At 42.5% G+C, this 16840-nt stretch overlaps 1 protein-coding gene across 17 annotated transcripts in view; it reads left to right on the top strand.

Annotated features, from left to right (window-relative positions):
• PTPRS (protein tyrosine phosphatase receptor type S) overlaps positions 1-16840 on the top strand; it is a 744226-nt gene that overhangs the window by 444236 nt on the left and 283150 nt on the right. For 12 of the 17 annotated variants that reach the window (XM_073594561.1, XM_073594552.1, XM_073594489.1 and 9 more), the window contains one exon: positions 10806-10923. The exons of the other annotated variants lie outside the window; for them this stretch is intronic. In XM_073594561.1, the coding sequence (XP_073450662.1) occupies positions 10806-10923 (118 nt within the window). The remainder of the gene's footprint in view (positions 1-10805; positions 10924-16840) is intronic. 17 annotated transcript variants of the gene reach the window in all.

Below are 16840 nucleotides of genomic sequence, written 5' to 3'. Positions count from 1 at the left end.
ATATAAGACATAAATTCCCGCTAAATGGTGAAAAAAATGAAATGAAACCATAAAGAATCGATATGAAAACAGTTCATGTAGTGCTTCAAAAACAATATCAATGGTGATGATAAGCAAAAATTCTCTTGCTGGGTGTCCAATGAGTGAATGGAATTCTGTATAAAACTTCACCCGAGTGAACCTCCACCGTGAGTCATACAAAATGTTTGCTTACCAGAACACTAGACTCCAAATTATAAGAGTTTAGACATGCAGTGGATAGTAAACTGACAGTCAGAACAACTTCCTCTGCTTTAGGCTGAAGAGGATAGTGTCATGGCTGACAGTGCAAATCGCTCCAATTCACAACCCATGAGGAGGAAAGAAATTGTCTTTGTGTAAAACGTTAAGGTATTTTATTATGTGTGCAAAGTGATGCTAAGAACTTACAGAAATCCAGATAAAAGCCAGCATAAGAAAATCTAAAGTTCCCAGGAAATGGTCCCCTTGTAAACCTATTCGGTTTGCGTGGTCCATGTCTGATATGATCACGCAAGCCGAATCTGTTTACAAGCAGACCAGTTCCCGAGAACTTTTGATTTTCTTATGCTGGCTTTTAGTTCTTAGCATTACTTTGTGAAAATAAAAGAAGAAACTGCGCATTTATATCATAAATTACATATCATAAATCACCATAGTGAATAAATCTTCATTTGAATTATAAAAAAAAAGTTCATGTATAAATCCCACACGTGAATAAATGTCCTCAGTGAGTCCTCTCTACCCGCATGCAGACACAAAATGCATTAACCAAACACGACCCAGCTACCGGAAATAACGTATCTCAAGCCTACCCAAGCGACCCAAGCCTACAGCACCTGGTATTCCCAGGCAGTCTTCCATCCAGCTACTGACCAGGTCCGACCCTGCTTTGCCTCCGAGATCAGACGAGATTTTGCACGTTAAGGGTGATGTGGCCGTAGGTCGTGTTTGAAATGCGTTATTTCCGGTCAGCTGAAACGCAGGTGGAGCACTAACCGATGATTCCTATACAATATATGCTGATCCTTGTCTTCTTTAATGAAGTGCAATACAACCTTATTTTTAAACAAATGATTTGAATTACAGCACCATGAGAGCGTTCTTTCCTCTCCATATGGTAAAACTGGAGCTTTGAATACGCTATCTATATAAATATTGAATGGATAACAGCAGCGGTTTGGATTCATTCCTGTGGCCTCATGTAAGACATCTTGGATTTTCCCATATGCCTAATTTCACTCCCTGTAATAGGTGTCAATTAGGTCTGGTGAGTGCATTGTGTCTGCGTGCAAGTGGAGAGGAACCTTTCCTATAGGTGTTTTTTACTCTATGTGGGCAGTTCCTTTCTTCCTCATGGGTTGTGAATTGGAGCGATTTGCACTCTTAGCCATGATACCATCCTCTTTAGCTTAAAGCAGAGGGAGTTGTTCTGACCATAGGTTTACTATCCACTGCATGTCTAGACTCTTATAATTTGGAGTCTAGTGTTCTGGTAAGCAAGCATTTTGTATGACTCACGGTGGAGGTGCACTCGGGTGAAGTTTTAAACAGCATTCCATTCACTCATTGGACACCCAGCAAGAGACTTTTTGCTTATTATTACCATTGATATTGTTTTTGGAGCACTACATGAACTGTTTTTATATTGGTTCTTTATTGTTTCATTCTTTTCACCATTTTCACCATGCAACTTATGTCTTATATAATTATCAGCAATGAACTCCTTCACCTGGGATCACAGGGGCCTAACTTTAGAACATTCCCATACCATGTGTAGAAAGGTACCTGGCATTTATTACATACAGAAGAGTCTTGTTTATGCATACAGATAAGCGAGCTGGAGTATAATATAACTGGTGCAAATATCTTAACTGAATCATCCTATCTGTGGATGCAATAACAGTGGTTAGATATGTATCAAGCACCTCACTCCACATCTCATCTGAGAACTCTGGTGCAACACCAATCCAATGGGCTTTAGCTTTCCCAACCAACTGAATCCCCAGAACCCAAAGCCGCATAATATCTGGAGACCAATTTAGTGGGATCCGCGTCTGGCAAGAGTGCCACCAATGGAATATTATGTAGCTAAACTATCCCCCTCCCAAACTGGGCTACTGCAGCAAAAAGACACAAGTCCATCTAGTTCACCCAATAAAAAAATAAAATAAATAAATTTATATATATAGATATATCTCTATATATATATTTATTTATTTATCTCGTACAATCCCATATACACAATGCTATACCCACAGTTGGTCCAGAGGAGGGCGAAAAACCCCAGCAAAACATGCACCCCAGGAGGGTAAGCGGTAAAGCCTTCCCCCGAAACTACGCTGACAAAACGGTGACAAAATGTCCAAAAATTTAGACACCAGAAGTTAAATCTGGACCCCCAAATACCTAAAAGACCTGGACAACGGAATGGGGCAGCTAGCAGGAATACTCGGGACATCATCAATTGGGAACAGAGATGATTTAGACCAGATTATACAGAACCTGGAAAAGTCCCCGAATTCCTGAATCGGGGCAAAAGCGTCGGACAGGGAGGGACCCGAGTCCTGCAGGTTTAAAAGCATGTCATCAGCATACAACGACATGCGTTCTTCCAGTTGGCCCAAAGGCAAACCAGAAAAGGTAGTATCTGCTCATAATTTTGCGTAACGGCTCAATTGCCAGAGTAAATAGAAGGGAGGATAGGGGGCACCCCTGTCTAGTTCTCCAAAATATAGGAAAGGGATCAGAAATTACTCCATTAATATGTATACGCACCACTGGGTCAGTATACAATGGCCGCACCCACAACACAAGCCCTTGCATCGGAGTTATCATATAGAGATTGCAAATTTACAGAAAGTCGTCTAATATTCATCTGGGCACATACCTGGCATAAAGCCAGTTTGATCAGCATTAATACATTTCAAAATGACCTCCTGTAGTCTACCTGCCAGGACTTTAGCAAGAATCTTAGTGTCAACATTCATCAGCGAGATCGGACGGTACGAGTTACACTCTTTAGTATCCTTCCCACTCTTCGGTATTAAGACCACAAGAGCTTCCCGTATAGAAGTTGCCAGTCTACTCTTCTCTCTCGCTGAGTCAAACACCTGGAGTAATCTGGGAGCCAGCATGTCCCTAAACATTCCGTACCACTCTGAGGGCAGGCTATTCAATCCGGGAGATTTCAGAGGAGAAAAGGAAGCAATGGCTGCCTCAATTTCTTCCATCTTAATGTCCTTGTCCATCAAAACCTGATCATCCTCTGAAAGTTCTGGGAGGTCAATCTCGGACTGGTAAGCGGAGAGAGCAGCCTGACTCACAGAAGCATGGGACGCATACAGATCTCTATAGAATTGAATAAAAGCCTGTAAGTCATCTACTCCTTCCCTTTGTGGCAGTCAGATAGCAGCTATATGTACCAGCACATAATCAGATTTCACTAAGTAAGCTAATAAGCGACCACTCTTGTCCCCATACTCAAAAACACACCACCGCTGAGCCAGCATGTTCTTGATAGTATGAGCAGACAAGACCGATCGGAGCTCACGAGTCGCCTGCTGTCAGTCCACCAACCTACCAGGTGTAGGTTCACGAACATATGCAGCCTCCGCAAGAGAAACAGCGTTCTCTACCTCTGACACCGTAGAAGCGAGCTGAAATTTACAGCTTCGTACCTTCGCAATGAAAACCTCTCTCAGAGTAGCCTTAAAGGCTTTCCATGGGAGCAATCGTGATCCACTGGCATGGTTCTCTACCCAATAGTGACAGATAGCTTTTGTGCATGCAATCCTAACATATTCTTCTTGTAACCAGTTAGCCTCAATTCGCCAGTGATGGAAACCTTGCTGAATACCCAGATGAAGATGTAGGGACATGGGTGAGAGATCATAGATCGCTCTTGGCAAATATTGGCTCAAATCCACCAAGCCCAACCGGGACCCCTCAGCAAGTACAGTGTCATCTTGGATAACGACCTATGCATCTCTGAATACAAAGCGACCACAGCCTGTATAGAAATAGGAAGTGCCTTTGTCACCAGAGTAGTTACCCCCTAGCATAGGAGGAAATAGTAGCATGATACTCCCCAACTATATGAGCCCTTTTTAAAGTCAGATTCCTGTAGCCCTGCAATTGGGTCTCCTACAGGAAAATAATATGCGGTTTGTACTTTTTGAAATAATCAAATACCAGTGAGCGTTTGAATTTTGAATGAAGCCCTCGGATGTTTCAAGACACCAACTGTAGATTCAACTCCATTTTTTATAATAGGGGAATATAGCATAAAGGAGTATTGTAGCATCAGAATAAGGATGCCCATTCTGCCAGAGCTCCAGGACTCCACACAACACAATACAGAGACCCAAATGGACATCAAGGGGTACAAAGCAATTAAAAAAGGGCACATTAAGGCAGTTATACACATTCCCAAGACCACAAAAAAACAAACTTAAATCCAGAAAATAACTGTAAAGAGAATAAAATCGCCCCCCACCCCTCCTTCCTGCACCCAGCCCAACTTGCCAAGTGCTTCATGTCCATAACCTGAAACCACTAGGAACAGAGGCGAGATCCACAAGGGAATCATACAGGCCTACGACACCAATTCTTGGTAGTTGAAAAACCCATTAAGAAATAAAAAGTAAGTCTTGTAGAAAAAAAAAAAACATCCATGTAAACAGTATCTTGTAAAAGTCCAGTCTAGTTAGCATCATTCTGAGAGTTGCAGGACAACATCCAATATAAGGAAGCAGGGCTGAACTGATACCCCCTAAAAAAAAGCTGGCGCGTTGGCGAGACCCGTTTTACATATTCCACCACTGCCACTGGCTCGCTGCCCAGACTGGTTGCTAGCCGCGGCCCGCCTGACGTCTAACAACCAGTGACATCATGAGAAGGAGTGCAAGGCCGGGCCCAGCATTGACGAGGAGGATTTAACTGCCTCCTTCTCTGCGCCGTGTTTAGCTCCACCCACCTCCTCCCTGCATCTTCTCCAGTGGCATGGATGCACTGGGGGCGGGGGTGTCCTGAGTGGGCTGTCCTCTGGGTCCCCTTTGGTTAGCGCCAGCCAGACCAGTGTATGTTTGCATTTGGCTGATTTTCTGTATAATAACTGCAGTTCCACTGGCCGTAGAGGCTCTTATGGTGTGATATCTCTCTCCTCCTTGTTGCAGTCAGTCACACATTTTATTTTGGCATTGGTTTGGAACTGTGCAAATTTTCTCCCCCTCAGGATTCGCCGCTCACCTCTCACTTGTTTCCTAGAAACATCTCCTCCCATCCAATTTACTGGCCGGCTGATTGAAATTCCCGTGTGAAGGTTACAGAGGGCTTTTCCTGTGTGCTGTCATCTGTTATCTTCAGTCTTTTTATTCTGTTATATGCTTTATTGTATCCCCCCCCCCCCCATTATTCCAATATTGTTGAATAACGTGGGTGGATGATGGGAGTTGTGGAATAATGTGCAAGGATAATGGGAGTTGTGAAATAATATGGGTGGGTGGATGATGGGAGTTGTGGAACATTGTTGGTGGATGATAGGAGTTGTGGAATAATGTGGGTGGATGATGGGAGATCTCCATCATCTGGCCGCCTGTGATTAGTAAGATGTTAAGTCACATTGGGATTCAGCTGACGTTCAATGTGATAGCACAAATATTAGTGGAGTTTTTAGGCTTGTCTCTTCCCTCCAGTTTTACACTCTGACCTCCAGGCTCACTCATCCGTCACCATGAACAGTGACATCCAGCAGCCAGTGGCAGGAGGGGCATTCACCTTCCCGGGGCTCCGGTGTGTTGGACTGGTTGTAGGCTGCGGGTGGCACAGGCAAGTGACACTGCATCTGGCAGCAGGCTTTGGGTGGCAAGTTGCACACTGCATCTGGCTGCAGGCAACGGAGGCAAGTAACAAGCTGCATTTGGTGGCAGGCGTCGGGGGCATGCTGCATCTCGTGTCAGGCGATGGTGGCAAGTGATACACAGCATCTGACAGCAGGCGATGGTGGCAAGTAACAAGCTGCATCTGGTGGCAGGCAACGGTGGCATGCTGCATCTGGTGGCAAGTGACAAGCTTGGGGTTCCCACTGATTCTGCATTATGGTGAGTTGAACTATTTCATTATATATTACAATGTAGTAATAGAAATAATGTGATTTGATCATCCTGATCCTCGTCGAGTATGGTGTTGGGATGATTTCAGTGCACACACCAGCTATTCGAATGACAAATCACCCGCCACTGAATTCCCTGTCAACCCCGAGACATTCCCCCCCCCCCTTTTTTTTTTTTTTTTTTTGGAAGGGGAAGGGTGTCCCTTATTAGCAGTTTGGAAACGTGGTCATCCTAGCTACACAGTGCTATGTTTACAGAGATGCAGCAGTACGAGTGCGCTCCTGCATCCATTCAACACAGTCACTTCCCTCTCCGCTCGGCCTGAAAGGAGCAACCTACGCCCTGCCTGGCGTGAAGTCATTCAGAGGCCAGGAGCCACAATGGAAGAGGAGCAGTGCAGCCGCTCCAACCTGCAGCAAATCCACTACCTACAGCGAGTGAGCACAGAGGCTGCATGGCTTTGTCATAATGACTTAACTGTGTGATCCTACTGGTTAACTTTTTAATTTGGGATTATGTGTGTCTGCCAGTGTGTTAATTTGGGGATTCTGTGTGTCTGCAAGTGTGTTCTTTTGGGATTCTGTGTGTGCGCTTCCAAGTGTGTTAATTTTGGATTCTGTCTGCCAGTGTGTATATTTGGAATTATGTGTGTGTCTGCAAGTGTGTGTATTTTGGAATTATGTGTGTGTGTGTGTGTGTCTGCCACTGTGCTAATTTGGGATTATAAATATGTGTTTGGGATTGTGTGTGTTTGTGTGTGTGTCTGCCGGTGTGTTAATTTGGGATTTTGTGGGTGTCGATGTGTTAATTTGGGATTGTATGTGTGGGTGTCGTTGTGTTAATTTGTGATTCTGTGTGTGTTTATCAGTATATGTGTGTGTATCTGTCAATGCAGCATGCACACATACAATGATTTTGCACACAAACAAAAATCATCACAAACACATACTGATATTACACACACACACACACACACACACACAGAAACCATGACAATCAAACAATAGAAATTACTTTCTTGAGACAGGGGTAGTTAGGAAATTTTTTTAGACCTGCAGGGGTACTTCACAGTAAAATGTTGAGAAACACTGCTGTAGATCATATGTAGATCTCAAAGATGCTTCTTCACTTGTTGAAAACTGGCCCGCTGCTTCTTAGTTGTAACATAAAAATCAGGGTAAATAGAAATGCGGCAGCCATTAAATTCCATCTCTGGACAAGATCTCGCAGCCCGCAAGATATTTTCTCGGTCGCAGAAATGCAGGATCCGTGCAATCATCTGATGCAGAATCTTCGGTGGTGCCTGAGCAGGAATATGATAAGCGCGTTTAATGGCAAACAGTCGGGTAAAGGTACCAGGTTCCATATTTGCCTGAAGCCAACATTCCAGGAAATCTTCAGGATACGTCCCTCTGCCCCTTCTGGAAAGCCCACCAGGCGAATGTTGTTTCTGCGCATACAGTCCTCCATATCCGCCATCTTCGCAGTATGTTCAGAGAGGGCCTTTCTGGAAACCTGAGCGTCAGTTTTCCAAGGGTCTGACTGAGTCCTTGAGAAAACTGATCTGCTGTTCAGCAGCAGCCATCCGCTCTCTCACCTGCACATCCTGCCTCATGAAGGAGAACTTCATTTCGGGCCCTTCAATGTTTCAGGGTGGACTGGCAGAGGTGAATAGCTGTCTTTATCTGCTTAAGGGAGGGTTCAAGATCCCCTTTCCCCTCCTGGTTAGACTGTGCAGGCGGGGAATGCCATTGGTCCAGTGATCTCCCTCTGGGTCTTAGCTGAGCCCATGGAGTCTTAGGACTGACCTGCTGCAGCACGGACCTCCAGGCCACTGTCCCAGAGCTGTGTATTGTGTGGCTCCGCAGCTGCTGCCTCATGGCCGCCAGCGCCATCTTAGGACCCCCAGGCAAATTTTGCCTGTATTTAACCATCCAGGAGGGGCCTCTGAGTATTCCCCGAGTCAAGGGAAGGCAATCGCAGGCCCCCTGCTCGCAGAATCGCTGTAGGATTACAGTCTCATGGATGGAGCTCTCTCTGAACGTCCTACATGTCCGGTGCCGGCTCCGCCCCCCTTTTGAATGCATGTTAATAGTCTCCTGGCCTTGCTTTCTGCAGCTTGGCATTGCATGCTATTACTGAGTCTTTTATCTACCAAGACCTCAAGGTCCTTTTACATCCTCGTTTTCCCCCAAAGATTCTCCCCTAGCATCTAACTTGTAGTCATATTTTTAGCTCCCAGGTGCAATACTACATTTTTCAATATTAAACCTCTTCTGCCATATACCTGCCCATCCCTCTAGTTTATTGAGGTCTCTTGTAGAATTGCTATATCCTGTGATGAAGTGATTGCCCTGCTGAGCTTTGTATCATCAGCAAACACTGAGATTGAACTATGGCCAAACAAACTATTTAAACTATTTAAAGTAATAGCAAAGCTTGAGTTAGGCTTTAAGGGCATCCTGTTTTATGAGAGGAGCCTCCAGAGAATAGACTGATTTTCTATAATATTGTTAGACTGATAATATCTTACACACACTTTCTATAAGTGAACAGTTGTCTTAAAAAGAATTACCTTGTCCTTGAATGCCCACACTATCTGTACACATCAAATTTTTCTCTATTCTACAGATGAGTGTTAGCAGCACATACTGTATGTAGTGTGAGAAAGCGCCTATTTATCTCATCTAATTTTTTATTTACATGGTAGGGTAGGTCGAAAAAAAAATATATCCACCAAGCTTAAGCAACAAAAAATAATTGCATCCTGACAACTCAACCCCCTTCCCCTTTCCCAACTAATCCCTAGATTATATGAAAAAAAAACATTAAAACCCCCAAGTTCTTATTTGAATCTATGGTCAATTAACATGACAAGTCCTAAATCACAGGATCTATTTGAGGGGTCCTAACAGAATCCTGAAGATTTTAGGCCACAACATTCAAGGGGTGACAACAAGGTCTTAGTGGGCCTGGTTCTCCGCAGTGGATCATCAGTCTCTGTGGCACTTTGAAGGGCCACATGGTGGTAAACTCAGGTAAGTAAAAAAGTAGTAGCGAAAGGGTATGGGGTGGATGTTGGGTGGGATTGAAAGGTTTTTTTTGTTTTTTTTTTTTCATCTACAGATGGGCTAAAGTGCATAACTACTCACTTAAATTGCTATATGGATCCTGTATGTACAGTATTTTACCAAAGTCATTTAATTCTTCACATGCGTAAAGTTCAGCTAATCTTTCCTCATAATTGAGGCCCTCTGTGCCCCTTTATAATTTAATAGTTGTTATCTGTGTTCTGTCTAGTTGCACAGCATCTTCTTTAAAAAGAAAGTAGATCCTATTGATCGCATCCCTCAGATATTTTAACAAACTTTAACAAATCTGTTTGTGTTAATGTGGACCTAAATGTAAAAAAGTGAAGTGTTGCTATGGTTTAGTTTAGGGAACCTCTAGAACTGTTCTTTTGTATAAACAATGAAAACAAACCCTGAAAAATATAACCTTTGTACTCTTCCCAAGAAAGGGATGGTGCCCCTAGCACTCCTATGCCTTCAGTCTCATAGCTGTAGAACTACAGTGTGAGAGGCATTGCTGCCTCTGACTGCTAGTTTCATTAAATTTGAAGTTCTATTTGGTGATCTAATTAATGTGGTGCTTTCTGGAAAGGAATCTGCACTCCCTGCTTCTGCATCTTTGATTCTCTGTGCCTGCTGTATTATTATCAAAATCATCAGGGGGACAACTCTGACCTGAGGAAGCAAAGCCTTGTTCCTTTACACAGATAACCTGCCCCACAAGGAAACATAGTGGAGAACAAGGCATGCCATGTTAGCAATAGGGAAAAGATCACCTGCAAGGAGCTTACAGGGAATACTGATGACTAGTCCTTTGCCCTCCACTTACTTTTTTCAAATCAAAAGCACATGCACATTTCTTTGTGTTTTATACTTTAACACATTCTGCAAGTACAGAAAACAAACTTGATGTGCAAGCAATGTAGTATGCTCCTACCTTCCTCTTTCAAATGACAAAACGGCTCTGAATTCTTAAAGTGGAACTAAACCCTCCCATTCTTTTCAGCCAAGGGAGCTGCCATCTTAGCTTCTGTTTGATCTGCAACTGCTATGGTGCTGCTCATGTGATCAGTTATGACACCAGCTTTTTGATGGTTTGAAAGTTTGGTTGACAGCACAAGCAAATGTGACAGCGTTCCCGGCATGCCAGGAATGTTACTTTTTTGAAACCGTTAAATCGGTTGGTTTAGTTCCGCTTTATATATGCATTATCGGCCTTGTCTACTTCATTTTTGAAGCCTCTGTTCAATTCCTCCCCTTCCTCATCTCAATAACCCATCCTTGTGCACAGGCAGACAGCATAGGAGGAAGCTACCAGCTAAAAATATTTCTAGAAGAATTAGCAGGTATTTTGCCTCTTTTTAAACATGGTTAACAAAACTATTTTAATTAAGGGAGTAAAAGAAGAGATGTTTGTTAGGGTTTACATACAACCTAATAGATGCAGATCTGAATGCTCCAGTAATTATTTTTTATCAAATTAAAGGAAATGTATTCCTATGCTTATGTGAAGTATGTCCCTGGTTATCATTATATCAGCACTCTTTAATGCACATACACACTGAACACAAAGATCAAGAATTCCTCTCTTTTGAATTGACAGGAAATGATTATAGCTGGACTTCAACCTGAAACCTCTTATTCCATCACAGTTGCTGCATATACTATGAAAGGAGATGGTGCACGCTGCAAACCAAAGGTTGTTACCACTAAGAGTGCTGGTGAGTACATACTAAGTCCAAAATTGCACAGGTAGAGTATTTGCTCAGCGTGGTATGTGACCATACATGCTAATGTTTGCTAATTTTTTTTATGCGATTCAGTTCGATAAATACAGCCAAAATATTCTTGGATCAAACATTATTAGAAATGACTAATATATTTGAGAGTCAAAATTAATTTTAGATTTGTTTGAAAAATTGTGCATGTCATTTTCCAACAAAAAGAGAAAAAATAACATTAAGCCTAGGTTCACACTGACTGCGGGAATGAAATAGTGCGAGTTCAGCTGAACTCACACAATTTCATTCCTGAATGTCAGTCCAGACTTCGGGGGCAAATTCAGAGACACCTGTGCGGGTTTCTGCACAGATGTCAATAGAAATCGCACCTCGAAATCACCAAAAGTAGTACAGAAACTACTTTTGGGAATCTGTGTGGCACACGATTCCGATGCTGCAATTGGTGCCAATTTGGCATGCGATTTGAAATTTGAAATCGCATGCCAAATCGCATCAATGTGAACCAGGGCTGAAGAGTAATATTATCTATATAATATAAGCAACTGGTAAAAGTTCTTTTGAATAAAAATCTAAAATATCTGATATTGAAAATATATGAAATTGTACATTTTTTTTCATGTAAATCTAAGTATTTCCTTCCTTGCCGCAGACAGTGCTGTGTGCTTGCCTGTGACAAAATCAAATACTAAAAGAATACTGGATGGTGGGGCTGGGTGCACTGGGATGCAAAATGAACCAGAAATCTAGGGAGCCATTGCTTAATAGATTTGCTGTGCCCCTCACCATCCTTTTTTGGCCGTTGCTTATGGCTTTGGTTTGGAACCTCATTCTAGCTCTCCAGCTGAACAAAAAATAACAAAATGACTAAAATAACCATTATGTTAGATAGGTTGTAATAGTTCCTACTGATGGTTACAGTGGCATTATTGTTTTTGATGCTGGAAAGAGGTGAGTATGAACAGAAAGGGGTTTGATCCTAGGAATAGATAAATCTTTGGCACAATTTTCTAAAATGTAATTGTTGGCTCCCTGTGACTAGGTAGCCAACATAATACATAGGGGTGGATTTACTAAAGGCAAATAGACTGTGCACTTTACAAGTGCACATGCTCTCAGAGCTTAGTAAATATGGTAAAGCCTTGCCATCATCTAATCATGTGCAGGCAAAAAATGGGATTTTCCCTATATCTTTACCTGTAAAAATCCTTTTCTTGGAGTACATCACAGGACACAGAGCAGCCATAATAATTACTGTCTGGGTTATACGCCACCTATAGGTGAATGGACACTGGCAAATCAAAAGACAGGAAGTCCCCCTCCATATAACCCCTCCCATACAAGAAGTACCTCAGTTTTGTAGCAAGCAATGAAGATCCTAGAAAAGAGGGAAGGGACCTCTGTGTCCCGTGATGTACTCCAAGAAAAGGATTTTATAGGTAAAACATTGGAAAAATCCAACTTTCTTTATCGTACATCACAGGACACAGAGTAGCCATAATAATTACTATCTGGGATGTCCTAAAGCAATGCCCTTGAGGGGAGGGAGACAGTAATCACAAAGACTGTCATTAGAACAAAGGACCTATACCGCCGCTTGCAGCACACTGCGGCCAAACTCAGCCCTATTTCGAGCTCTAACATCCACCTGATAAAAACTTAGTGTATATATGCACTGAGGACCAAGTAGCGGCCTTGCAAATCTAAGCCATAGACACTGGATGATGCACTGCCCATGAGGCACTTGTCCTCCTGGTAGAGTGTGGCTTTACCCGAAAAGGGGGGGCCTTTCCCTTTAAACCATATGCCTGAACAATAACCTGGTGGATCCACTGGTAAATGGTCGATGTTGATGCCGCCTGCCCCTTCCTGGGCCCATCCGGCAGCACAAATAAAGAATTGGTTTAACAAAGCTGAGCTGACATTTTTAAATAGACTTTGACTGCCCATACTACATCTAAAGAAAACAACTTTTCCTCTGTGTTACTAAGATTTGGGAAAAACCAAGGTAGTGTGATATCTTGATTTAAATAAAAAATGGAAACCGCCTTGGGCAAAAAAGCTGGGTGGGGTCGCAACACTACCCTATCTTGGTGTAGGATCAAAAATGGTTCTCGACATGAAAGAGCTGCCAATTCTGACACCCTCCTAGCCGAGGTTACTGCAACCAAAAATATTAATAATTTTATTGTTAAAAGAACCAGAGGAATATGTTGAATGCAGTTACTAAGTTTAATAAATTTTTATTTAAATACTACACCATGGAGCCCTCTTTTTATTACATGTGAACTGCATATGATGGGAAAGAAGAGCCTGTAAAGGAATTTATAAGCCGTTGTTATCCATCTGGCTGGGTGTCCCTGGAAAAAGGATTAGATCACCGTGAAACCAGGAGTTTCATTTATACAGAGGCTTGACTCGACCACTGGCGTACATTGGATGGTGGAAGCATTTTGGACACATTGGATCTTCCTGCTGTTTTGCACAAACTTTATACATGTTTTTTTAGCAGACACCCTAGGGAATAAAATGGCGGTCATTGCAACTTTTTATGTCACACGGTATTTGCGCAACAATTTTTCAAACGCTTTTCTTTGGGGAAAATAAATAGTTTCATGAATTAAATAATAACCAAACAGTAAAGTTGGCCCAATTTTTTGTATAATGTGAAAGATGATGTTACTCCGAATAAATAGATACCTAACATGTCACCCTTTTGCGCACACTTGTGGAGTGGAACCAAACTCCACTCCACAAGTGTCAAATTTTTTACAGGTTACCATTTTAGGGTTACAGAGGAGGTCTAGTGCTAGAATTGTTGCTCTCGCTCTAATACACGCAGCGATACCTCACATGTGTGATTTTAACTGCGTTTACATATGCAGGCACGACTTACGTGTGTGTTCGCTTTTGTGCGGGAGCGTACAGGGGGCTAAAGGCGCTTTAAATTTTATTTTATTTGTTTATTTTACTTTAATTTCTTTATTTTTACACTTTTTCTTTAAAAAAAAATTCTGATCACTTTTATTCCTATTACAAGGAATGTGAACATCCCTTGTTATAGGAATTGTGCGTGACAGGTCCTCTTTATGGAGAGATGTGCACCTCCACCGATATTGATATAAAATGCCTCCTTACCAGAGGTCTAGACTCCAAATTATAGGAATCTAGACAGGCATAATATGGAAGTATAGAAGATCCAATCAACTTCCTCTATTATTTTGCAGGTGGTGGTACTGTCATGGCTGATGGTAAAGTTTACTCCATAGTAGGGCCCATGAAGGAAAGATAAAACAGCCACAGTTTATTTAAAGAAATCAGTGCTAAACACTTACAGAAATCCAGTCTAAAACAAGTATTATTATTATTATACAGGATTTATATAGCGCCAACAGTTTGCGCAGCGCTTTACAACATGAGGGCAGACAGTACACTTACAATACAAATCAATACAGGAGGGATCAGATGGCCCTGCTCGTTAGAGCTAACAGTCTAGAAGGGAGGGCCAAGTGGAAACAAAAGGTAATAACTGTGGGGGATGAGCTGATGGAGAAAATGAAAATACAGTTGTTAGGTGTGGGTAGGGTAGGCTTCTCTGAAGAGAAGGGTTTTCAGGCATCGTCTAAAAGCTAATAAAGTAGGATATAAGCGGACAGATTGGGTAGGGCATTCCATAGGATTGGAGAGACTTTGGAAAAAGTCCTGCATGAGCGATTGGTAAGGTGGATGAGTCTGGCAGCAGCATTCATGATGGAGTTGCAGTAGTTAAGGCGAGAGATGACCAGCGAATGAATTAAGAGCTTTGTTGTGTCATTGGTTAGAAAGGGGCGTATTGAAGATGTTGCGGAGATTGAGGCAGCAGGATTTGGACAGTGATTGGACGTGTTGCTTAAAGGAGAGTTCAGAGTCCAGGACTACACCTAGAACCTTGGCATGTGGGGATGGGCTTATAGTTGTGCCATCGAGTTGTGCCATTATTAGATCCAAGACATCCTAGAAGTCGATCGACCAGTATACAGGATTGGCGTGCGTAGTTCCTCAAGGACTCCATCCGATGCATTTCGTTAGAATTAACGTCCTCTGAGGCATAGAGTCTATGTCCTACACCATGCAAATATATACTGTCCAAAATTAAGCAGGGTACAGCCGTCCACACTGCTCTAATCAAAGGTATGGCCATATTGGTAATAGTGTAGATCTCCAAGCCTCGATTTGGAACCAAGATGGCCACTGGAGAGCATTCAAGCCTCGCTTTGGATGTGAGTCAAGCCTCGTTTTAGAGTCAAGCCTTGCTGGTTCTAGGTGCAATTCAAGCCTCGTTTTGAGATGGCAGAATTAACCAATAAATGTGCGATCTCTCACCAAAAAGGCTTGTACATCTCTATCCCCTGACTACAGTGAAACACCTTACATGAAGCAATTCCTAAAACAATGTATAAAATGTATAGAAAAAGATGCCTACAAAGAACCTGTAAATTGCCTTAGCTACCTCGTTAGTACAAAAATGTCCCTCTAGACCTATGGAAAGTGACGACAGACGACTGGGTCAAGCGTTATTGATAAAGGCATTAAGGTTTCAGTCCACATTCATACTGTGAGGGACAAAGGATTTTAATTCGTAAATCCACTTATCCTCCATCTGGGACATGCCCCTGCACAAACAGTGATTGGGAATTGGTCCTCCCAGTTCCTTATCATTGGTATGAAACCCAGAGCTGTCTGTGACAGCTGGTTCTCTGTGCTGGAAGGGCACTGAACTGCACGCTCTCAGCACAAAAACAGTAACGCACTTATTTGGCCCCAAAGATAAAGAACCTCTTCTGTGTGGCCACATATATGTGTACGCTTGTCGGGAAGGGGTTAAGGATGTGTTTTTTGCTTTTGTGTGTGTTCTTCCTGGTACATAATGTTTTGATAAATATTGTATTCGTAGGATCTGGCATTACATGCTACGTACAACATTACTCTCTATTGAATGTGCCATTTCTGTATTTCACTATCAATGGGTTGCTGATGTGTAATCATTTATAAACAGAGTCAACCAGCGCAGACCATAAACCCTAACTAAAAGCAGCTGTGGTACTGAGGGTAAATTTATCAAATCCCAAAAAGCATACACATAAAAGGCAGTACATAAATAAATGATAAAAGTCCATATATAAATGGTGAATGCAGACAAAATCCAGCAATTCCTCCGGTGACACAAGTGACATGAAAAACTTGCAGAGTGACTGTAGTGAAAAAGGACCTCAACCTTCAGTGACACAAGCCGCTCACCTTTGCAGATGGACCCCTGAGTTAATCAGTCAGGTCAAAACAGCAATTCCCTCACAGGGATAGTGGTAGGAGGAGATGCATACAGGACTTGATCAAACATCAACAGCGGGTGCGTATGCAGTAGTCACATGAAAAAGATATGAAAAAATCTAGTGCTCTCTGAATACTGCTGAAGCTTTATTAAAAGTAGCGGAAACACTTACAATATACTGCACTGTGCCCCAGTGCGAAGGCTACGAGCGTGAGATAGACAAGCGGAGCACGGGTGACGTCACGATCCAATCACGTTCAGATGCCGTACGCGTTACGTCCCTAGAAGGGGGCAGGACTTCCTCAGCGGCGACGGACGGACGTGGTGACACATATCCGCTCCTCGGAATGGCCAATAAGCAACAATGCGTACCCATCTCCATGGTAACTCAGGAAGAAGTACTTAAAGGCACAGAATGTAAACAGGAACAGCAATGTCCACAATACAACTATGGAAACCTGTTATAAAGTGGCTATTAATGAGTAACCAATATTTATTGTACTGATAAACCAATCTATAAAGACTTAGGCAAGCTATAATATTAAAAAGAAAAAAAGGGGAAAAGTTAAATAAAAAAACGACATTAACCCC

Source organism: Aquarana catesbeiana, linkage group LG01 (genome assembly GCF_042186555.1).
Source record: "Aquarana catesbeiana isolate 2022-GZ linkage group LG01, ASM4218655v1, whole genome shotgun sequence".
Classification (NCBI taxonomy): Eukaryota; Metazoa; Chordata; class Amphibia; order Anura; family Ranidae; genus Aquarana; species Aquarana catesbeiana.
Note: the sequence above shows the minus strand (reverse complement) of the source record. Positions and strands in the feature narration are given on the sequence as shown.